Below are 22,228 nucleotides of genomic sequence, written 5' to 3'. Positions count from 1 at the left end.
GAAGGTTCTCCAGGGAATCCTCCGGACACCAGCAAAGCTTCGTCTCTGTCACTGCGTTTATACTTTTACTCTGAGATTTCATAGGAACCGTTTTTATCTGAACCGTCCGACGTGTCACAGACGTGTTAGACGTCACGTGTGTCAGTCAGGTGGGTGTGAGCGACAGACACACAGTCGCTTCTTTTGTTCTTTTGTTTGACTTTTATGACACAATTTGATCGTTTCTAGCTTACTGCTAGTTTAATCTGCTGCTTTGTTATTAACATATTGGCCGTTGGTCACCTCCAGTCCGGCGAGACGGCGCTACACGTGGCTGCTCGCTATGGCAACGTGGATGTGGTGAGCTACCTGTGCAGCATCCGAGCCAACCCGGACCTGACGGACAGGGTGAGCGAGTGCAGCGACGGCATCGGAATAAGAACCGAGGGGTTGTTCGAGGGCCGCGGGGTTTTATCTTTGCGTTCCACGTTTCTGTCTGCAGGAGCAGGAGACGCCGCTGCACTGCGCTGCCTGGCACGGCTACTCTCCGGTAGCCCGAGCTCTGTGCCAGGCGGGCTGCCACGTGGACGCCAAGAACCGCGAGGGGGAGAGCCCGCTGCTGACGGCCTCTGCCCGCGGCTTCGTGGACATCGTGGAGTGCCTGGTGGAGCACGGAGCCGAGCTGGAAACCACCGACAAGGTGACCAGAGCTCAGCCTGATTTATTTTGGCACATTTTACTTTTACGTGTTTTTGTGCGAGGGTTGACTAACAGGTCTCACAGCACACAGGTCTCACCACCTGTGCAGGTCACAGACACTGACCCGTCTGTGTTTGTGTCTCCAGGAAGGCCACACAGCTCTCCACCTGGCTGTGCGTCGCTGTCAGGTGGAGGTGGTCCGCTGCCTCCTCAGACACCGCTGCCAAGTGGATCAGCAGGACCGCCACGGAAACACGCCGCTCCACATCGCCTGCAAGGATGGAAACCTGCCCGTCGTCATGGCGATCTGCAATGCTAAGGCCAGCCTCGACCTCCCCAACAAGGTGAGTGCAAGCACTTCCCCCCAGACGGCCCGGATACGCTCCCTGAGGCGTTCCCAGGCCGCGCTGAGAGGACTGGTGGTATCACATAGTTTTCAGACACAGCTGAGAGTGAAGGTGGAGGTGAAGGACCTCCTCCTAACTCTGCGCTCCGCCCCCTCCCTCACATTCAGACACTGATGTTAATGTGTGGGGTTTTTCTTTTTCGTCCCGATGCCGTTAACATGAATACGCTTTCTGTTTTTACTCTCCTCTTACATAATCTTCAAGCACATCTACTTCAGCGCCAGCTCAGCGATGCCGGTGTTATGTGATGTGTTACAGTACCTTGATGAGTCAGGCCGAACGTGTCTCTGTCTTATAAAACATGCTCTGCGTGACCAACAGCACCTGAGTGATTGAGCTAGCAGCCTCGGCCCTGCAGCCTTCACCCTGCGGATCGTGCTGCAGATGGGCTGCAGAGCGTTTTGCATTACTGTCACAGGAGTCTTAGAAGCACAAGAAGAGCAGAAGTAAACGACAGCTAACCGAACCACACTCAGCTTGACGCTCTGCAGGAAGTGAGATCCATGAAGTAATCTTCCTCACGAAGAAGACTCCTTTAAATCGAACCCCATCAGCTCAGCTGTGAGTCAGACCTGCTCCACATTGACCACAGTTTCAGATGATGAGGTGTCTGTGCCAGTAATCCCTGCTCTCACAGACTAATATGGTCGCCTCACTTGTGTGAGCACAGAGCTCCGCCCACCTGCTGTTCGGTTTGTGAGGAACGGCCAATGAGAGGAAACTCTCTCATAGGTAAAGGAGTTAGAATAGTTTGACCTGAGAGCAAATGTAGCTGAAGAAAAATAAGACGAGTTTAAATGAGTGTTTTAGATCGTTGTTTTGCAGCGGAGCTAAATGAGGCCTAATCGCAGGTGGAGCATTGATAAAAACACAGGAAGTAGAATATAACGCAGTGTAATGTTTACAGAGGTATGGGCTGTTTTCTGCTGACATATTTTAAAATCGTCTTTCTTCTGATATCTCCTGCCCTCCTCACACACCTCTGAAGCTCCCGTCCTCTCACCTCCCGCATGTTTCTGATTCTACTTTCTATTTTGACACCATACATTTAAATAGATTCTGCGACGGGGAAGCTTTTCTCGGCTTTTTCTGCAGAAACGTGTTTTCAGCGTCGCACAGGGAGGCGATGTGCATCGGGAGCAGACGGCGCTGCCAGAGACGTCGTGGTTCATGCATTATTCTCAGCTGGAGCTCGTTTCTTTTAAGCTCGTGTGAAGCAGCGAATCACAGGCTGCTGACTCTGGGTCGGTCTTTGCTGTCAGCTGCAGACACCGAGCAGAGAAATAAGAGGGTGGGATTGAAACAGTCTCCAGCTCAGTTTGCAGCATCACAAAAACAGGGTGGATGTTCTTCCAAACTGCTGCAAAGGAGAATGGATTGAAACACCTCCGTCACTGAGCTCTGATTAAATCCCAAAGCTTTTACTGTAACATCAACATCGAACTGCTCTGGATTTATGAGATATTGTGGTATGAAATTGATGGCAATTATATGGTGTTTACAGTAATTAGCGTTGTTTTCAGGGCACTGTGTTCCTGCTCTAATCAGCAGTTTTATTCTTCAGGCCGAGCGACCGCAGCGGGAACAGCGAGCAGCCGATCAGCCCGCCGAAGCACGACCGTGCGCTTAATTAGGCCGAGTTAGCGCGAGGCAAGAGGGGGACGCCGTTCAGTGTTTGTTTAGAAAATGTGATAAATGTTGATTTCAGTGTTTGTGTCACTCTTTTTCCTCCACATTTGTGTTACAGTGACGGCAGCTTAAAGAGAGCAAAGTTTTATTTTTGCCAGCTTTCTTCTGATTGGCTGCTCCTCATTAACAGGAAGTGGGTGGGGCTTCTCATAGAGAGATGTGTACCTGAGAAAACCATCAGATATCTGCTCTGTATGACATCACGCAGAGATTATTTATTGATTTATTGAAAAGAACTGAATGTGAGCTTCTTAAAAAGCTTCTGCCTCAACATTTAAACTGAGCACGCTCAGAAGGTTTTGGCGTTTTCAGGAATCCTTATTCGAGCATTTCTGCTCAGCAGCCTCAGTTATTAAGAATAACCTGTAAGTGTCAAAGCGAACATGAATGATTGTGTGCGTGACTTTCACCGTGTCCGGCGCTGACGTGTGCTGCTTCCTCTCTCCTCTGTGCGTCACAGTCCGGCAGAACTCCGCTCCACCTGGCGGCGAACAACGGGAGCCTCGAGGTCGTCCGCCATCTCTGCCTGGCCGGAGCGAACATCGACGCTGTCACCAACGTAAGGCACCTCTCTGTTTTACCGCTCGGGCGGGTGCAGCAGCACCTCGTCATCATCGTGATGAGACTGACAAACCCAGTGCAGCCCTTTGGTCTGTAGGACGTGTTCACACGTGAAGCTGCTGCGATCTGTGACTCGAGTATGGTGGGGGCGTGGTCCACGCCGACACGCCTCATATAGTATGTAAATTGAAACGTCGCTCCCGTGCTTGTTCAGATATTGTTTGCGTGGCGATTGTTCATTTTCTGCTGGGGCTGCAGACGAAGGCGCCGCTCATGAATCCTCAGTAAAACTGGGAAATTCTTCTGGCATCGTTCCCTTACCTCCGCCCTCGTCTCCGCCCGGCTCAGCTGCACCACCTGTTTGTTTTTTAATAATCTCATCCTCTCAGAGGTTTTCAAGGCGAAACCTTCTCCTTGTTTCTTCTTTCTTCATGTTACTGAAGTTCTTTCGACCTCTTGAACCCTGATGAGCTTCCTTGCAGTGTCCCATCCACTTCCCTCACAGTCTCTCGCTTTGAGCTCTTAAACTCTTATTAGAATATTTAAATCCCAGCTGGCAGTTTGAGAGCTGCACCATTAAATCAAATGAAAAGTCTGCTGAGGATTTTAAACATTAGTTATTAACATGTTTGGGGGCTTTAAAATTTCTCTTTGAAAGTCCAAGAAGTAAAAAACTGTGAGCACAACTTCAAGAATGTTAAATTTCCAAAGACGTTTCCTGTAGTTTACGTCTGTGGGGTCGTTACGAGCGCTTAGCTTTGTTCAGGAGATTGTGCAGCAAGACTCCTGTTTGTCACTGTGTTTGCTGCACAAGGCAGAAGAAAGCGAGCAGGAGAAACGGCTTCGTTGTTGTGCAGATGAGATATTTAAGACGAGTGAATCCAAGCGTGGATTTGGTGACTGCACAGAGACGTTTGTGCCGAGTCTGCGGCAGGTGAGGCGTTAAAGGCTTCAGCAGCCGCGGGCTGAGAGCTTTTATCCAAGCGCTCGGGATCAAACGGTTCCACATTCAGCCCTGAGTGGGTTTGACTTTACGGATAAGTGGGAGTTCATGTCCAATCGTTTTAGATCCGAAAGGATTTTTATTTCTCGTTCAAAGCTCAGCGCTCTGAGCTGATGCTTCTCCACGCCGAAGGCCAGGAGATGACTTCATCCGAGCCGCGTCCAGGATCCAAGTGGTTTTATGAAGAACTGTTATCGTGATTTTATAAATCAAACGTAATTGAAAGAGTTATGTCACGAGCTAAAATTTCATTTATGTGAATGTTAATGTTGATCGTTTGAAGTCTCTAACAAACAAAAACACTCGTGTCAAATGTTCGGTACAAGAACTGGACTCACAGTGAGCGAAGAAGCAGCCAAAGACCGAAAGAGACCTTCAGCACGTCAGGGTCGGCGCGTCAGCCTCCATCACGGGCGCCTCCCTGCTTCTCCTGCCAGAGCTCACAACATGACCTCAGTTGTTATTGTGCAGATGTTTTCAGCCTGTTCAGATATGATTTCCAGATGTTTCCAGCGTTCTCCGCCGATATCAGAAGTAATGTGTTTTTGTCCGTCATTGAAACTCGTCTCAGAGCCTCAAATCTAATTCTGCTCGATCCTGATGCATTATGTTCTTTCTTTCATTCCATTGAATTGATCTGGTTCCAGCAGCAGACGATCCGCGCTGAGCTTTTTCCCTCTCTGCCTTCCCGGGATGTTAATATTGTATGGCAGCTGATGTGCTGTGCATGTTTCATCTGGAGCGCACACTGGGATGTATAATTCAGTGTCAGGGAGGACAACCTTCCACGGTGCCTCTGTGATCTCTGCCTGGTTTTTCTTCCAAATCATTCCAGCCTCTGCGATTTCACCGTTACTCGTCGTTCCCGAGCTTCCGTTTCAGCAGATATTTAGTCTGGGCTGGAAATACTGTGGATGATCTAATATTCCTCACATAACGCCAGCCGTTCATCTGTCACTGCCAGGCATCAGTAGTAATAATCGTGACACTCAGCCATCTGTGTGAGGCGAGCACCGCGAGAGCGTCCACGCGTCTAAATGCTCAGACTTCATTTGCCCAATCCAGTCGGCTCGGGAGGTCGACGATGTCGAAGTCCGATCGTCACGACGAGCTGTTTGGGAGGAGGTGGCGGCGCTCTGTGGGCGTTTCAGGCATCCGTGCAGGTTTTCCCAGCGGAGCGTCAGCCGAGCCGGACAGTGACAGATACATGAACGCTGTCAGGAATGTGGCGTTTGTGTCGGAGCGCTGGAGCGGAGAGGGAAAGTAACGTGTGTGTGTGTGTGTGTGCGCGTGTGTGTGTGTGTGTGTGTGTGTGTGTGTGTGTGTGTGTGCATGTGCGTGTGTGTGTGTGTGTGTGTGTGTGCGTGTGCGTGCGTGCGTGTGTGTGTGTGTGTGCAGCTGTAATTAATCCACTGACATCAGCTGAGAGACGACGCTGCGTGATGAGGAATAACTCATAACAAACAAAGGTCACTTCAGGCGCATCGATCTGATTTACGTGAATGTAGGAAACAGCTGACTAATAAATCACTAACAGCAGACGTCAGCGTCGATCAAAACAAAATATCTGCTGAATTTCCTGTTATGATGAACAAGTAAATAAATATACAAATATAAATGATTTGTGTATCTAATCTGCTGGTTCTGATCTAAACTGGTTGAACACGTGATGCAAGTTTGGGGGAAACACTCAGTTAAAGTAAAAGCAGCGTCTGCTGAACTGGTTAACAGGAAGCTCTTTTTTGTGCTCGAGCTCCTTTTTCATTATAAAAACTCCAGAAAACGAATGTCCTCAGTGGAGCTGAGGAGATGTGATGTTTACTAAAGACCTGACTTTTTTTATTTTCCTCCTGCAGGATGGAAAGACGGCGGAGGATTTGGCTTCGGCCGAACATCACGAGCACGTCGTGTCACTGCTGGGAAAGCTTAAAAAGGTAAAGAGGAAGAAGAAGGCTCAAAAGGCTCGAGTTGGACTGATGTGTTAAACCAAGTTGTGTCAGCTGAGCTTGTTTGAAGAATGAGGCTATAAAAAAAATGATGTGATGATGTGAACGCGGTTTAGGAAGTGCAGATGATGATGATGGTGGGGGTGATGAGGCACAGTCGGGCTTCACAGTCGTCACACTTGGTCTATTTCGGTGCAGAGGTGTGGAGAGAGACGTCTCGGGAAGACGGGAGGTGTTAGATTTTAGCGATCCGCCGTTTTTAGACTTTGGGGCGCAGTTTGCTCGACACGTGAAAGGACGAACACTCGGTGAAAGCCAAACCTTTCATCTCCATGACGATCAGCTTCACCCTCCACAGCGGCGTGTGTGCGTCCGGTGTTCCCGGTCACAGCTACCAGGACACGCTCAGACTCCTCGTCTAAAGCTACGTGATGCCGACGTCTCTTTTTTTCTAGAAAACCTGCTGAGAATCGGTGAAAACATGAAGCAGCAGCTGTGAAAACAGCCGCCGTCTGCACATGCTGGGCTAATCTCAGACACTTTGGCACGTTTGAAAAGGCCGACTTGTCGAGAACCAAGAGGGGGAGAAACCCGGCGGCTTGAAACGAGAACTCGTTCGTTTTAAAGCCGGATTCTGTGAATCACACGTTTTGAAATTGGAAATGAATTATTTTTTGACACGTTAGCATAACCCAGGTGGGATTAGGAGCGCGTTCACATCCCACGTATCCGCTCGCAGCGTTTGGGGCCACTTCTGATGCGTGACTCATTGGATGGTTAGAGAAACGTCTTAAACGGCTCCATCGAGCTGTCAGATCTACGGCGGCGTGAGCAAGCAGCTGGCTTTTGTTGTAAATGTTTCCTGCGGCTGAGTCACTGTTTCATTTTTACAAGAACATTAAGAGCAGTTTTAAAAACCGTCCTCGTAGCCCGAAGAATCGATGATGTTTGGAAGAAAGCGTCTCCTGTAACGCCGCTCACAGCCACGGCGTTTCAATGCTGTCACATTTAAATGTTTTATAACTGAAGTATTTATAGACACATAAGATATGGAACGTTTTGTTTGAGTCACAGGAACTCTCCTGTTCATCCACCAAAATAAAAGCATTTAAGCTTCCTGCGTTGTTTTTAACCACTCTGTCCAATGAATGGTAGACAGACGCCTGCAGGCGGAGCTCACATCCTCAGTTTATGGTTCACCTGCTCAGCTGTGAGATAGCTAACCTGTGCATGAAACTTTTCTCTGTCACCACCAGGGGGCAGAGTTTCACCTGCAGCTGCGATGTCACCGCAGAGCTAAGTGGTGACATTTAGCTCGATTTAGTGATTTTGATTCTCTCTCCCCAACCAATCACAGCAGATGGCCCCGCCCCTCCCTGAGCCTGGTTCTGTCGGAGGTTTCTTCCTGTTCAAAGGGAGTTTTTCCTTCCCACTGTCGCCAAAGTGCTGCTCATAGGGGGTCATATGATTGTTGGGTTTTCTCTGTATTATTGTAGGGTCGACCTTACAATATAAAGCACCTTGAGGCGACTCTTGTTGTGATTTGGCGCTGTGTAAATAACACTGAATGAACTGAATTTGTTGGATGGAGCTGACACTGCTGCCTGTGGCGTTGAGCTAAAGTACAGCCCAGCTCTGGTTCCACATCAGCTGATATCTCTTCAACACAATACGCTGATGTGTATTTTTAAATAAGCTTTTCTGCAGTTTGAAGCTGACATAATGTGCAGCAGCACAAAATCTGATTAGTTGAAATGTGTCATGTGATTTTTGGGGCCTTGTGGGAGTCGTGTACAGGTGTCTGTGACCTGAGCTGTCGATGTCTTCTTCTGTGGTGTGTTTTTGGGTCAGGACAACCACAAGCTGAGCTACATCCAGCAGCTGCGGCCCACTCAGACGGTCCAGCCCCGGATCAAACTCAAGCTCTTCGGACACTCGGGAGCCGGGAAGAGCACGCTGCTGGAGTCTCTGAAGTGCGGCATCCTGCGCAGCTTCTTCAGGAGGAGGAGGACGCGCATGACCAACGCGGCCCGGCACCCCAACTCGCCCGTCAACTCCAAACCTCCCGGTAGGTGACAGACAGGTGGAGTCGCGTCGTCACCAGCTCAGCATTAATGCTTTCACTGCCGCAGCGGTTAGCACCGCCCCCTCACAGCAAGAAGATCCTGAGTTTGTGCAGGTACAGACAGGTGTGTGTCACCTGGTGACAGCTCTGAAAGGCTCCACCCCCTCCAATCACCCTTCGGCTACACATGCCAATGTTGGTTGGGATAAGCAAAGAAAGACACACAGAGACTCCTTCGTTTATTTGTGAGGAGTGCAGTTAATCAGAGGAGGCGTCTCCCTGGCACATCTGTCTCAGAAAACTTCAGCGTGAGTCATTTTATTAAATGTCTTGTTTTATCCACGTTGTAGACGCAGCTGTTGTTGCTGCTCTGATGTGAGCATGAACATGAGCCCTCACAGTCTCGTACTGAGATGCAGTTTGAATCTCACAGGGTGAAATTGATAAAAGCTGATCAGTTCTCCTCGTTATGTCCTCTGGAGTAAATGATAGATGAGCACAAATGGAACAACTGTCTGCTGAGGGAAACCGTTCAGGTGCTGCTCTGAGGCTCGGGTATCTTGAGGTCTGTGAGGTGTTCGTGGTTTTCAGGAAAGTGCAGTGACGACGTGTTCAGTGTCTTGCCTGCCTGCCCTCCTCTCCCCTTTAGCTGCTCTGTTATGCGCCGCTTGCAGCCATTACGTGACGCCCGGGCTGATAACGGTCAGGTGCGTTAGCCGACTCCTCCCTCTGTGAGCCTGCCGGCGTCTCAAAGAGTCAGCGCTGGTCCGTATCGACCGTTTGTTGTTTCTGCAGCGATACGTGACGTGAATCCAGCCAAAGACAAAGAAACACAAGTGTCGATATTTTAGCGTCGCCTCCCGAGACCGCTGAACGCTGCATATTGATTTTGTGGCTTTCAGCCTCGGCGTGCGCTGATATATTCTTTTATTTCCTTATTTGTAGCGAACTTTGAAATGTCGCGGAGCTCCATTAACGAGAGGCCTCGTCGTGAAAGGTGCTCCTCGGTAAAAGGAGCGCTCTTTTTAGGCCTGTTAGCGAGAGAAGATATGAGCAGCTTCGCTTCACTGAACTCTGAACCACCCGACGTTAAACGGCATGAAAACAGCTTTTTCTCTCCACGTCGAGAAAATGAGCGGAACCTGTTGGCTTTAAGGATTTCACTCATTTTACACCGATCACAAAAACCATTTTGTGAACATTTTCCTCACGTTTAGGATGAGAGAAGATGAGATGGGTTCATTGTTTTCTGCAGTTGCCAGTTGGTGGAGGATAAAGTCTTCATCATCGTCGTCTGCAGTGCCGAGCAGACGCTTGCATGTTCAAACTGAAGCCGTGACAGCCGACTGTGAAACGGCGGAGGCAGCTTTTATGTTAGTGCAGAGAGGAAAACGAGACACACACACACACACACACACACACACACACACACACACACGGGTTTTTCACAAAATGCACATCTAACAAAGGTTTTGGCCTCTCAACGACTGGAATTAAAAGATTTGCAGCCACTAATACTTTACAATCTCTTTATTGAAGTATAAAATCCCATCAGAAATGAAAACATTCGGATGAAATAAACATCTGTTTTGTGGATGTGTGTCCAGATGTGCCTGAGTTTCTGACTTGTCCTTCGCTGTGCTGTGAACAACCATCGTGCGTCTGGCGTTTTCCCCGATTTGTCCGCGCAGACGCTCACTCGTCCGTCTCAAACATCTTCTCTCCTCCAGCTCTTTACACCAGCGATGATGTCACACTGATGTCTGTGATCACCCAAAGACCAGGATGTCATTTTACTGTGATTAAGACCTCAAAAACAAGCTGTAGGTGTGGTCCCGAAAATCCAAACTGTCCCTGCAGAGTGGATTCATTAGCAGTGAAATGGCGCCCCCCTGTGTTTGCAAGCGGCGGTTATTTGGTAAAGATGATGCAGATGTGTTTGCTGCAGCAGAGAGAGACATCTGCACTTAATCTGAAATACTTTGAGCGTTAGTCACAGTCGATCGCGCGCTGAAGTACAGCAGAGATCAGAACAACAACCTCTGAGAGCAGAAACCAGCCGCTGTGTCTTTAAACACCATCACCGCTCAAACTGTGGAGCCAAAAGTCAGGATTTATTCCCTGATCTAACAGCAACATAGTGCTGCAGGTTCTCTGCTTCTCCTGTGTGTCCCTGCTAAATAAAAATCAGTAAAAATTCTGCATTAACTGAAAGTAGTCCCGGTGGTTGTCATGGTTTCTCCTCCATGTCTGTGTTCAGTGTCGGTGAGCATTTCCAACCTGTACCCCGGCTGTGAGAACGTGAGCGTGAGGAGTCGCAGCATGATGTTTGAGCCCAGCCTGACCAAAGGCGTGCTGGAGGTCTTCTCCCCCGTGCACAGCGCTCTGTCTGCGGCTGACGAACAGGCCACCAAGGCCATCGACATCCAGCACGCCAACATCCACGGTGAGAGCCGCGAGGATCCCCGCGGAGGACGTTCACGGTTAAACCTGTGTGTGAAATTCAAGCAAAGCTCACTCGGCTCCCTCTCTGTAGGTGTGGGAGATTTCAGCGTGTGGGAGTTTTCTGGAAACCCGGTCTACTACTGCACCTACGATTATTTTGCGGCCAACGATGTCACAGCGATCCACGTGGTCCTATTCAGCCTGGAGGAGCCGTACGAGACCCAGCTGGGCCACATCACCTACTGGCTGAACCTGCTGAAGGCCCTCACCCTGCCGCAGGAAAGCATCTGTAAGCAGACCAACCATCTACTGCCTTCGTGCGGTCGGTGGATGGTCGACTTTAATCTTTTTCTTAAAAACATCGATATGTTTGAGGTTAGGAGCAGATCTGCAGACAGGAAGTAGAAGCTGCAACGATAGAGAGTCGGCAGGTTTGAAAGTCTTTGTTTCCTGAGTAATTGGAGAAAAATATGAGTTTTCACTGATACTTCGCCAAGAGTTTGGCCTTTTTGAAGCTTCATTTAAACAGTTTCGTGCGAGGCTGTGGGAACTACATTTGCTGTTGCAGCAGCCAGACAGTTACACAACCTCAACACAACCTGATCATGATAAGCTGTCTACTGTGACGGTTCACAATCTTAACTTTTCTTCAGCTTTCGGTGGTCGGATCCAGCAGCCTCTCGCGGTCGTCCTGGTGGCGACGCACGCCGACCTCGCCGACGTTCCCAGAGCGTTCTCCGGAGAGTTCAGCTACGACAAAGAGAGGGCGCTGCTCAAGGAAGTCAGGAACAGGTGAAGAGCACCTCCTCTCCATACTGCACCGAGCGGTGCCAGCTTAAATCACGTCAGTCACATGATCCGGTCACAGCGAGCGTACGTCTCAGCCTTACTGATCAGACAGCAGATAGCAAATTCAGCAGTTTCACCGCTAACACAGCAGAGCTAATGTTTTGTAAAACCAGATCTAGAGTGAGGAGAGCTTGAGAATCTTTTAATGTTGCTTTGATGTTTATGTTTGAAAAAGTTAAAGTGCCGTCAGTCAGTGGAGATTATGTTGATGAGTAAAAAAGCGAGCGGCTTTTTGTCAAGACAGTCGATGCGACCTCAAAGAATCCCTGCAGAGAATAAATTAGACGTATTAATCACACAGATTTCAGTGATTTGTTACAAAGTTTGGTGTTTTTGGTTTTCGGTCCAGGTTTGGGAACGACCTGCAGATCAGTGACAAACTGTTTGTGATGGACGCTGGAGCCTCAAACTCTAAAGACATGAAGCTGCTGAGGAGTCACCTGCAGGAGCTTCGAGCCAGCGTCGTCTCCGTGAGCTCTGCAGACTCTCACTCCCCGTGTCCTCTTGTTTCTAAATGTCCTCATACCTGAACAAACGTAGCGTGGTCGTTTATTGTCGCCGCTTCCTTCTCCGTCTCTGCAGAGGTGCAGTCCGATGACGCTGCTGTCGGAGCGTCTGCTGGCCGTTCTGCCGACCTGGAGGAAGCTCAGCGGACCCAACCAGCTGATGTCGTGGCAGCAGTTTGTCAGTGACGTGCAGGAGCACATCAACCCGCTGGTGAGCCAGGATCACCTGCGCACGCTGGCCCTGCAGCTCCACAGCATGGGAGAGGTGAGTGTTTGACCAGGAGCAGGCAAAAGGAGTCTGTGTTTTACTCCTGAGTGCCAGCAGGGGGCACTGCAGGCTCCTGAATAAACCAAACCAGATGGTTTTCATCTGTGAGAACAGCAGCAGGAACACTGTGTTCTGTTTGTGTGCCTCTGCTCAGGAATGAGGAACCAAAACTTTATTTATTTATTTATTTATTTGCATGTTTTTCACAGATAAAGCAAAAGTTCCATTTAATGTTGTTCCTTAAATATTTATTAGCTTCTTTCTGTATTCTGTCTTTGTCTCATGACATAAATTTTTCTGATAAACGTCCACGCGCTCACATTTCTCCCTCGTCTCCTCCACAGATCAACATCATGCAGAGTGAGACGGTGCAGGACGTCGTCCTGCTGGAGCCTCGATGGCTCTGCAGCAGCATCCTCGGCAAGCTGCTCTCCGTGGAGACGCCCAAAGCCATCCACCACTACAGGGGGCGCTACAGGCTGGAGGAGGTGCAGGCCCTGGCGCCTGAGAGCGACGTGGACGAGCTGCTGCAGATCCTGGATGCCATGGACGTCTGCGCCCGGGACGTCACCAACCCCACCATGGTGGATGTTCCCGCACTCATCAAGACAAACGGCCTCCACCGGTCCTGGACCGAAGAGGAGGAGGAGGAGTCGCTGCTCTACGGAGGCGTCCGAATCGTCCCGGCCGAGCACCTCACTCCCTTCCCTTGCGGCCTCTTCCACAAGCTGCAGGTGAACCTGTGTCGCTGGAGCCACCAGCAGAAGCCCGAGGAGGACGGCGCCGACGACAATGATGGAGATATTCACCTGTGGACCAACGGCGCCAAAGTGAGCCAGGCAGGAGTGGAGGCCATGATCCTCCTGGTCAACCACGGGCAGGGTGTGGAGATTCAGGTCCGTGGACATGATTCTGAGCGGGCCAAGTGCTACACCCTGCTGGACACCCTCTGCAGTATAACAGAGAACCTGCTGGCCTCCACGCTGCCCGGACAGCTCACCGCCAAATACTACCTGAGCCCTCAGCAGCTGCGGGAACACCACGCCCCCATCATGGTCTACCAACCCAAAGACTTCTTCCGGGCTCAAGTCCAGCGAGAGACCTCGCTCACCAACACCATGGGCGGCTATCGGGAGAGCTTCAGCAGCATCCTGGCGTTCGGCTGCGCTGAAATTTACCAGTGGGGGATTCTGGGAACGGACGTCCACATATCGGACGTGCCGCTGCTGGCTCGCCGGAAGCTGTGCCGCATGCTGGACCCTCCAGACGCCATGGGGAAAGACTGGTGCCTGCTGGCCATGAACCTGGGCCTCACTGAATTGGTGGCCAAATACAGCAACGGGACTCCAAACGGCACCTCTGAGCTGGACTTGGACTCGGACTCCCAGCAGGCCGCGCTGCAGCCCAGCCCGACGGCGGCTCTGCTGCAGGAGTGGAGCGGGCGAGCGGGCAGCAGGGTCGGCGTACTGATGGCGAAGCTGAGGGAGCTCGGCCGGCGCGACGCCGCGGACTTCCTGCTCAAAGCGTCGCCCGTGTTTAAGGTTAACACGGAGGCGCTGGGAGGAGCCGCCAACGGCTACCCGCCAACCTGCAACGGCGGCACATCGTACAACTCCATCAGCTCCGTCATTTCCCGCTGAGGGCTCGCTGTCCCCGCCAGACGTCAGGAGGTCGCTCTGACACGACGGACTCGTGCAATCTTTCCGGTCCAGCTGCTCACACTTTAATCGCTCTCCGTTTTGTTGCCGTGCAAACCAGATGTTGTGTTTGTGCTCTCCACACCTGTACAGCCGAGCTTTCCTCCCGCTACGAATGTCGTGAAAGAACCGAACGCTCCGAGCTCCAAAGAGGAATTCTGTGTTTTTCTTCTCTTTCTATCTTGTTGTTTGCTGCTTCCTAACGTCCCTCCTGCTGTCACGCACACTCCAGTCTCACTCCAAGGAACAGCGCCATTTTCTAATCTCCACGTGTGGTCAGAAACATGGCAGCTGCACGTGTGGCTCGAACCCGAGGGCTGAGTGTGTGTCGTGTTGCTCGCTCCATCCATCGCTTACATCTAATATCAGCTCCCTCCTCGCGTCTGGTTTACTGATGTGAAATTTGGTCGTTCAGCTTAGCGTTTAATACATTTACAGCATTTCTTTCAGAGTGCCTTGGTGGCCTTCTACCTCCCTGAAGAGCACAGCCAGTCTCATTGGTACAAAGCAGAAGTCTTTTCCAGATGTTTGGAGAACTGTGCCTTGTTGATATAAAAGTAAAATGAGTTTCTAACACGTCTATTTATCTGGCGGCTGTCACTAACACGAGGAAGACCATGTTGTATAAAAATAAAGGAGACCTGGTCTCGTGCTGTTTCACTTTTCACAAAAGCAAACGCACACAGATGTGTGGAGACGACACGTGTCAGCAGTGGGTGGAACCATTTCCTTCATGTTTGATTGGTGTGTTTGTTGATGTTCCTGCTAATCCTCAGTTCAGATTTCTGTATTCTTCCATCCAACAGCTGAAACCTTTACAGGTCCCAGAACTTCCCGTGAAGGTCTTTGAATAAACTCTGTCTTATTACAGTTTTGGTCTCCAGTTGGACTTTAAAGTCTGCTGGACTCAGACAGTCTAAGTCAAACCTCACCTTCACCATCACAGCTGCTGTTTTCAGATCGCTGTTCAGACCTCTGGCACGTGTGCAGCTGTGATCTCCCCGGAGCTTCAGAATTGTGCTCAAGTTAAGCATCGACTTGTATCAGATAAACAGATTTCTGAGTGCACATCATATCAAACCATGTCAATGTAAATGTCATTTGCATATTCAAGAGAACTTTTTTTTGCCAATCCAGAGCAGCTTACTTGGTAACTGCAGTCTGGTGTATTAGAGCAGCTTTGCATGATCCACAGTGCAAACTAATGCGCATTTATCTGTTGCTGGGCCTTAGTGCAGCCGCTCGGCCTGAAACAAGCTGGTTTTGCCCCTTTCTCTTTAAGCTAGCCTTCCTCGGATTGGCTGCCCCTCTCTAAAAGTAGGTCAGAATAGCAGGTGGGCGGGGCTTCAGTGCCTAAGATATTAGGTATATCCCGTCTCTGTGGTGTCATGGAGACACCCCGGAGCCAAAACCTTAGAAACAGAACGTTCTGCTTTGTACTCGCATTTTAATATCTGCGATTCCTTTTCTTCCTTTTCCTGAAAACTCCAGGGAAACTTTGGGACCTGTAAACATCAGTGTTTCTGTAAACATCATCTTTCATTCACACAAAGGGAAGCGTAGCCATTTTTACAGGAAAAGGAGGGTTTTCTAAAGGACTGTGTCGTATTGGGTGATGTTGACCTTTCTAAAGTGTAACAAGCTGCAAAGCAAATGTTTAACCCATCACAGGGTGGGCTGAGGACGCCCTCACGCTGAGTACTTTGAATAGAAAGTTTCACTAAAACGCTAAATTCTAATCAGAAAGGTGATTTTTTTATAATTGGGTTGGTTTCTGTACTTTTGTACTTCTCTTAAACGAGCAGCCGGTTACAGTAGACGCTGACGCCGCGCCTCTTCGATGCCTCCTCATCAGGTTTTTAAAGCGTTATCGCCGGCGCAGGGGCGTCATTAATCAAGCTGCCGTCCGCGGTCAGAGTTTTGCACAGTGGCATCCACGCCACCTCTGTCAAGCTAAATTTGAGCTTCGTTGTCGGCGGGCCGCGCGTGGCTTCATGCCTTCTTTCAGTTTGTCTTTGTGAAGCATGAAGCCGCAGCCCGGCCGCGGTCAGCACAAGCACAGGGAAGCGGCGGCGTGATGTTAGTATTGTTAGCTGAAAAAGGCCAAAGGCTGCTGATGACAGAAATGTCAGAGAAAAGCATTTTCACTTTGTGCGAGCTGGTGTTTTGTAACGTTTGTGCCCCTCACTCTGAACCTGAAGAAGAAAACAGCTTGTTTTTCAGCGCACGTGTGCGTCGGACGGTTTCACTCCTGAAGTTACATTTGACGGATGTAAAGGACTTTTTCAGGACGCGCTGTGTAAAGACGAGCTCCGTGCCAGAGTGCAGTATTTGCTGTCAGCTTCTCTTCCTCCAGTGTTACCATCTGTTCACAGATTTAAACTTTCTTCTCGCCAATCAACACAGCAAACTGTTAGCTGTGATGTAAATACTCAAAGCTTTTTGTTAAGCTGTTTGTTTTTTGCTGAGGCAAAAATGAATGTACTGCACATCTTTCCTAAACATATAGTGACAATAAAAATGAATCAAAGACGCCAACATGTGCGCAGGAACACGAGGAAAGGAAATGTCCCAAACTGATCTGAAACACGATTTGAGTTTTCTGTTTTTTATTGAAGCTGTTGTCGGAGTTGTGTATAATCATTGCCAATGTTGTGTGCCTAAAACACACTCGTTCATTCCTCTTTCTGCCTTGTACAGTACACGAGCTGAGAGGTGGCGTTTGGAAAGGGAAGAGACTCTTCTGTGTTTCAGAGGATCGTTTTGTAAAAACTGAGAATCACTATGAGTTTGTCTTCTCCCTGGAAGCTTCTGCTGAGGTTGAGATGTTTCTGTCGACGAGGAGGGACCGACTCGGTTTTACTGTCGGGTGACTTTTCCTCCTTGGAGAATAATCGCCGCATTGCACAAATCTTTCTGTTGCTATTTATGTTACATCCTTAGCATGTCCTGGAATGCCATGTTCTTAGTACTGCTGACACTTTATAGTGTAATACATTTTATAATAAATTCTTTACCTAATGCCAGTGTGGTTGCATCATTTAAGTGTTCGTAGTAGACTGTACAGGTGCAGCGTGCCAGCACAGGTGGGCTGATTAATGCTAGTTCAGTGACTCTAATGTGCAGTTCGGTTGCTCATATTAGCAGGAGCCTGTCTGTCTGTGTGTGCACACGTATCAATCAAAGGACTGACACACCTGACTTTACTTTAAAGATGAGCTCCAAAAACATCTTTGCAGTTTGCACTGACCGAACACTTTTCAGGCACAACGTTCAAAGAAAGTTTACACACTGCAGTCTGTAAGAAGCTTTAGTAAGATCCAATTTTACATTATTCTGTTTTTTTCTAAGTAAGCAAACCTACATACTGTATTTTTTTGGACCATAAGGCGCTAAGCGAAACAAAACAGATAAGTCAACTGAACTGAACTCGTTCTTGCTTCCTCCACATCCGTACCATCGATTCATTAATGCTGAATTCTCTGGCAGCTGCTCTATTCCCATGTTGTTGCAGTGACTAACCTCGTATTGTGGATGGATTATCTCAGTTGTTCTCCTGACTGAAGTTTGGTCCGTTTACAGCATCCTGCCTTGCGACTGTATTTGTCTCTAACCATCGGGAACCCTCACGTTAACTTTTATCGAGTGGAAAAGTGTTAGCGTTCATCCTCCAGCTTCACTGTTTATGCTAACATAGCTGTGTAGCTAGCCACCATGTAGCACATCATTATATAGCAGCTAGCCAAACTTCAGTAACCCTACAATCGTCATTGCTGTTTATAGCAGAGCTGTACGTTTGAATTCTTTCAGAAGTCTCTCAGTCAGAACATGCTATATCATGTTTAGGTGGAAGCTAGCGAGCTAATGTCCTGCTAACTTCTAACTCCGTTAAATGTAATAAATCCTGTTTTCATGGATGCCTGGATGTTAAACTTAATTGTTACACCTGGTAAAGCAGCAACGCTGATCATTTTATTGAAGATGAAAGAATTTAGATAGTTTTTAACTCTCAGTGATGTCGCAGTGTTCGTTTGACTTTGCGATATGAAGTAACGGAGTTTTAGACCCAGATTACTCCGCGAGGCTCCTGACTACAGCAGCCGTAATGCTCCAAGCCATCAAGCGGCGCGGCTTCTGAGCTTACCAAAGTCATACTAAAGCATTTTTTGACTGATTTATATATATGTACCACATAAAATCAGTTCAAAGTAAATAAGCACAACAAGAATTCATACATAATGCACACCGGATTATAAGGCACACTGTTAATTTTTGAGAAAAATTCAAGGATTTTAAGTGCGCCTTATAGTGTGGAAAATACAATATATGTTTGCATATCCTGGTAAAAAGTCTCCAAGATCCATCACGGTCTTCATATACATATACTGGTGCCTGCTGGCCATATACTTATATGCAAAAAGGGTCTTTGTATATATTTTTGTAGTTTAATTGTTTTACTTATGTCATCTGCTTCTGGTTCTAATAATATTGCCTAAATGTAGCATGTATACTGTAAAAAATACTCGTCCTAGCACAGAACCCTGTGGAACTCCATGACAACCTTTTACATATGAAGAAGACTCCCTGTTTACATGAACACAATGTAATGTGTAAGATACGATTCAAACCACTGCAGTGCCCTGTTTATCTAGCAGGATAAACACAAAGGTGAGTCCATCACCAGAGGCCATAAGAAGATGGTTTGTAACTTAGCGCTACACTGCGATGCACTCTAAATCCTCAATGAAAATCTTCAAATAAACCGTGCTTCTACATGTGCTCAGCTACTGTTGAGGTTAAAAATCGTCCCATAATTAGGTAAGACGGCTGCTACATAGTCTTTTAATAATAAAGATAAAATGATGTATGTAAATTTTAGGATTAATTAATAGCGAAACAACTTTGAGCAGTCTTTAAGGAATGGGGCTTTAGAAAAGTGAAAGATTATAAATATCAGCAGTTATTAAAGCTCCTGTAGGATGTGGATGGTTGTGAATAATTTTTTTCTCTAATTAAAAATGTTTTTATTTCTAAAGAAACGAGTGAAGTCATTGCAAGTTGAAGGAATTCTTCTGACTCTTTGTGGCTGCAGGGCTGAAGAGAAACCTGCGGTTGTTCCTGTTTTCGTTGATCAGGGTTACAGTGAACGCTAAGATGTCCTCGTTTTACAGAGTGCTTCTGCTTTACAGAAAAAGACACGGGCAAAAACCGAGAAAATGTTGATGACTGCAGCAGGATTACTTGACAAACTTAATGTAGATCACATCGTGGTGGTGATCATGTAGCTCCAGAAAGTTCATCCTGTATCACTCTGAGTGGGAGAAACGTTTTGTCACTCAGTAGAGACTTTTTCAGTCTCACGGCTCGCCCATATGGAAAAGATATTTATAAATCTTATAATGTTTGTATCTGTCTTGTGTGAAACTTGTATGAAAAGCACACAAGAGTGAAAACAGATATAAGATCCCTTGAAAAATTATATAAATGAATCTTGTATGTTTTGGATACTTACTAAAACAATATATGAAAGTAATGACAAACTGGCCACTTTCATGAGTAAATCATTTTGTACTATTTCTTTTCCATATGGGCGCTGTTAGTCACTGGTGATAGTTTTGGTCATTAAGCAAACATACAGGGAAACCTGCAGTCAGTCATCTGATCGAATGATGAAATATTTCTGCACTGAAACAACATGTCCAGACGAACTGAATCAACCTTCTGGGATTAATGTGGATCAGAAAGATTTGGATATTGCTGTGAAATAAGGGCTGCAGACAGAGGCCTGCTCTTCTCCAAATTCCACACCGAGTTGTTTCCACTCCTCTGGATTCATTGTGGAGCTTCAGCAGCAGGGACGTCACATTAGTTCACCCACAGAGACTCTCACGATTGGAAACTGTCCCAACTTTCTGTGTTGTTAAGAAATATTTGTTGTAGAGAAGAAGTCGAGCTGTTGAACGTGTTTCTGAACCTGTCACCTGATTCTGAGCAACAGCAGGATTGTTTGATTTGATTTGGGAAAGTGTGCCAAGGGTTCTGTTTACAGGGTCTGTGCTGGTTGGTACAGGCAGCGCCTGCAAAATGCTTCTTTGGCACATTTAATATCAATACTCTGATTCTTATTCATCTGGCTTCTGGTAACATATTAGGCAAATGCTCAAAGAATACATTAACACATATACAAAGTTAATTCAGTGAACATCAACACTGCCTGTTGTTACTCTAACTGCACTTCATGTACAGTTAGGCCCACACGTTTTTGGACTCTAGTTTTACTTTGTACAACAGCACACTGGGTTTGAAATCAAACAAAGATATTTTAACTTTAATTCAAAGGTTTTTTACAAAACGTTGCATTAAAAAAAGGAGAAATTAGGGTCATTTTAAAACATAATCTCACATTTTCAAGGCCTAAAAAGTGGTTGAACGACTGGTGAACAGTTCTTTGACACAATGAGCAGATAAAAGATCTTCAGCTGATTCCAGGTTTTAATCTCGTATTTGGTTTCTTTTCAAAAAGAGGTCCAAACAGACGTTGATGCAACTGAGTGAGACTGAAAATCCAAACTAAACCTGTGAGAGGGACGGAGAAACCTTTAGGAACGACCAAATCAACAATCTGAGTCTTTAAAACGATACATGAGTCGGATCATCAACAGCAAAAACCTGACAGAGCACAGAAGACGACTGAATTATTTCTGTGGTTAACAGAAAACAACTTCAGAACATCTAAATCACTGTTGAGGAGGCAGGTGGTGTAAGAAGACGCTTCCTGAGTGAAAATATGGAGCGTTTACGACAAACATCTGATTACACTCAAAAACACAAACACAAACATCCATAAGGGCCGCGAGGGTCACGAGGAAAAAGCAGATTCATTGAATCCATGACCTGATTACAGCTTTATCTGTCAAACATGGTGCAGGAATGTTATGATATGGCCATGCGTGGCTGCCGAAGGTCACAGGTCACCGGTGTTTATCGATGACGTGTTGATAGAGGGGTACAGAGCTACGTCTCTGCTCAGCTTCAGCCAAGTGTTGCAAAACTGATTTGCTGTGAAGAAGCACTGTATTGATTATAATGATTGATTATAATCAATAATGACCCAAAGCGCACTGCAAACAGCAAACCAACAGCTTCTCCAGGTAAACAGATGGGACAGTGCAATGGCCAAGTCAGTCACATGACAAAGAAACCATCCAAACGTGTTTGTAAAACTGAAAGTCTGCACTCTGATCACTTCTTCAGGCCCAGAAACCTCTGCGCCTCTCTGCATCTGCTGCGTTTCCACTTCCTCCGTCTCCATGATTTGTCTTTTGTCTTTTTGTCCTGTAGCGTCTTTTCTCATGTGTTGCTTTGTGTCTGACGTCCTTCATAAAAAGAGAAAAGGAGCTGCTGTGCTGTGGAGTCTGACTGTACAAGTCAGCTAAACATGGTCACTGTTGTTTACCTCCACGCAGTCAGGACCAGATGAAAACCAGCGTGACATGTGACTGTGCTGAAACGTGTCGGTCATCCGAGGATGTGATGTAAAGACTTCATGTATAGACAAACTGGTTTCATTCCTGTCAGCAAAGCCAAAGGGAAGTTTGTTGGAAACAAGAGAAGCATCAGCTGACTCCATACGCTCCATTACATACATGCAGTGCACTTCCTTAATCCACTAAATATTCACCGACTGTTCTGGTCAAAATCAGACGATAAATCTCGTTTTAAGGGGTTTTCAAAACAGAAGATAAAGACATGATGACCACATAACATGGATGTAGAGGCCTAATCTGTGCCTTCTGCTTACAGACGTGCTCAATCGACACAGCGACGCATCGCTAACTAAGAACCTCTGACCGTCTTTCATGTTTGCATGAACAAAAAGCTCAAATCAAGATTATCATCAGGAAGTAAATCTGAAAGAAAACACTGGAAACAAACTACAAAAATGCAAAACGTCAGTGACTCTGATGATCCCAATCCAGAAACATGAAGGTGGTCCAAACGGGCCTGTGTGACACACCGATGCATCGCTAATTCTTTCACAGACCGAGTAAATAAAGCCCAAATGAACAAATCTGGGAACAGTTAGCTTCTTCAAGATTTTTGCTTCACGTGAA

The 22,228-nt window shown here is 47.4% G+C and overlaps 1 protein-coding gene across 2 annotated transcripts in view; it reads left to right on the top strand.

The window, feature by feature from the left end:
- dapk1 (death-associated protein kinase 1) overlaps positions 1-17,140 on the top strand; it is a 63,634-nt gene extending 46,494 nt beyond the window's left edge. The window contains exons 15-26 of one of the 2 annotated variants that reach the window (XM_085476466.1): positions 289-387; positions 482-679; positions 825-1,022; positions 3,235-3,333; positions 6,195-6,272; positions 8,136-8,352; positions 10,610-10,795; positions 10,886-11,083; positions 11,448-11,586; positions 11,993-12,113; positions 12,226-12,414; positions 12,762-17,140. In XM_085476466.1, the coding sequence (XP_085332592.1) occupies positions 289-387; positions 482-679; positions 825-1,022; positions 3,235-3,333; positions 6,195-6,272; positions 8,136-8,352; positions 10,610-10,795; positions 10,886-11,083; positions 11,448-11,586; positions 11,993-12,113; positions 12,226-12,414; positions 12,762-14,057 (3,018 nt within the window). In that variant the 3' untranslated portion in view covers positions 14,058-17,140. The remainder of the gene's footprint in view (positions 1-288; positions 388-481; positions 680-824; positions 1,023-3,234; positions 3,334-6,194; positions 6,273-8,135; positions 8,353-10,609; positions 10,796-10,885; positions 11,084-11,447; positions 11,587-11,992; positions 12,114-12,225; positions 12,415-12,761) is intronic. The other variant, XM_085476467.1, reaches the window with a different exon arrangement.
- Positions 17,141-22,228: the final 5,088 nt, after the last annotated feature.

The sequence above is a fragment of the Copadichromis virginalis genome, linkage group LG12, assembly GCF_057382275.1.
Source record: "Copadichromis virginalis isolate Kocher_CV1m ecotype Utaka linkage group LG12, C_Virginalis_male_GT1.1, whole genome shotgun sequence".
In the NCBI taxonomy this organism is placed as follows: domain Eukaryota; kingdom Metazoa; phylum Chordata; class Actinopteri; order Cichliformes; family Cichlidae; genus Copadichromis; species Copadichromis virginalis.
Note: the sequence above shows the minus strand (reverse complement) of the source record. Positions and strands in the feature narration are given on the sequence as shown.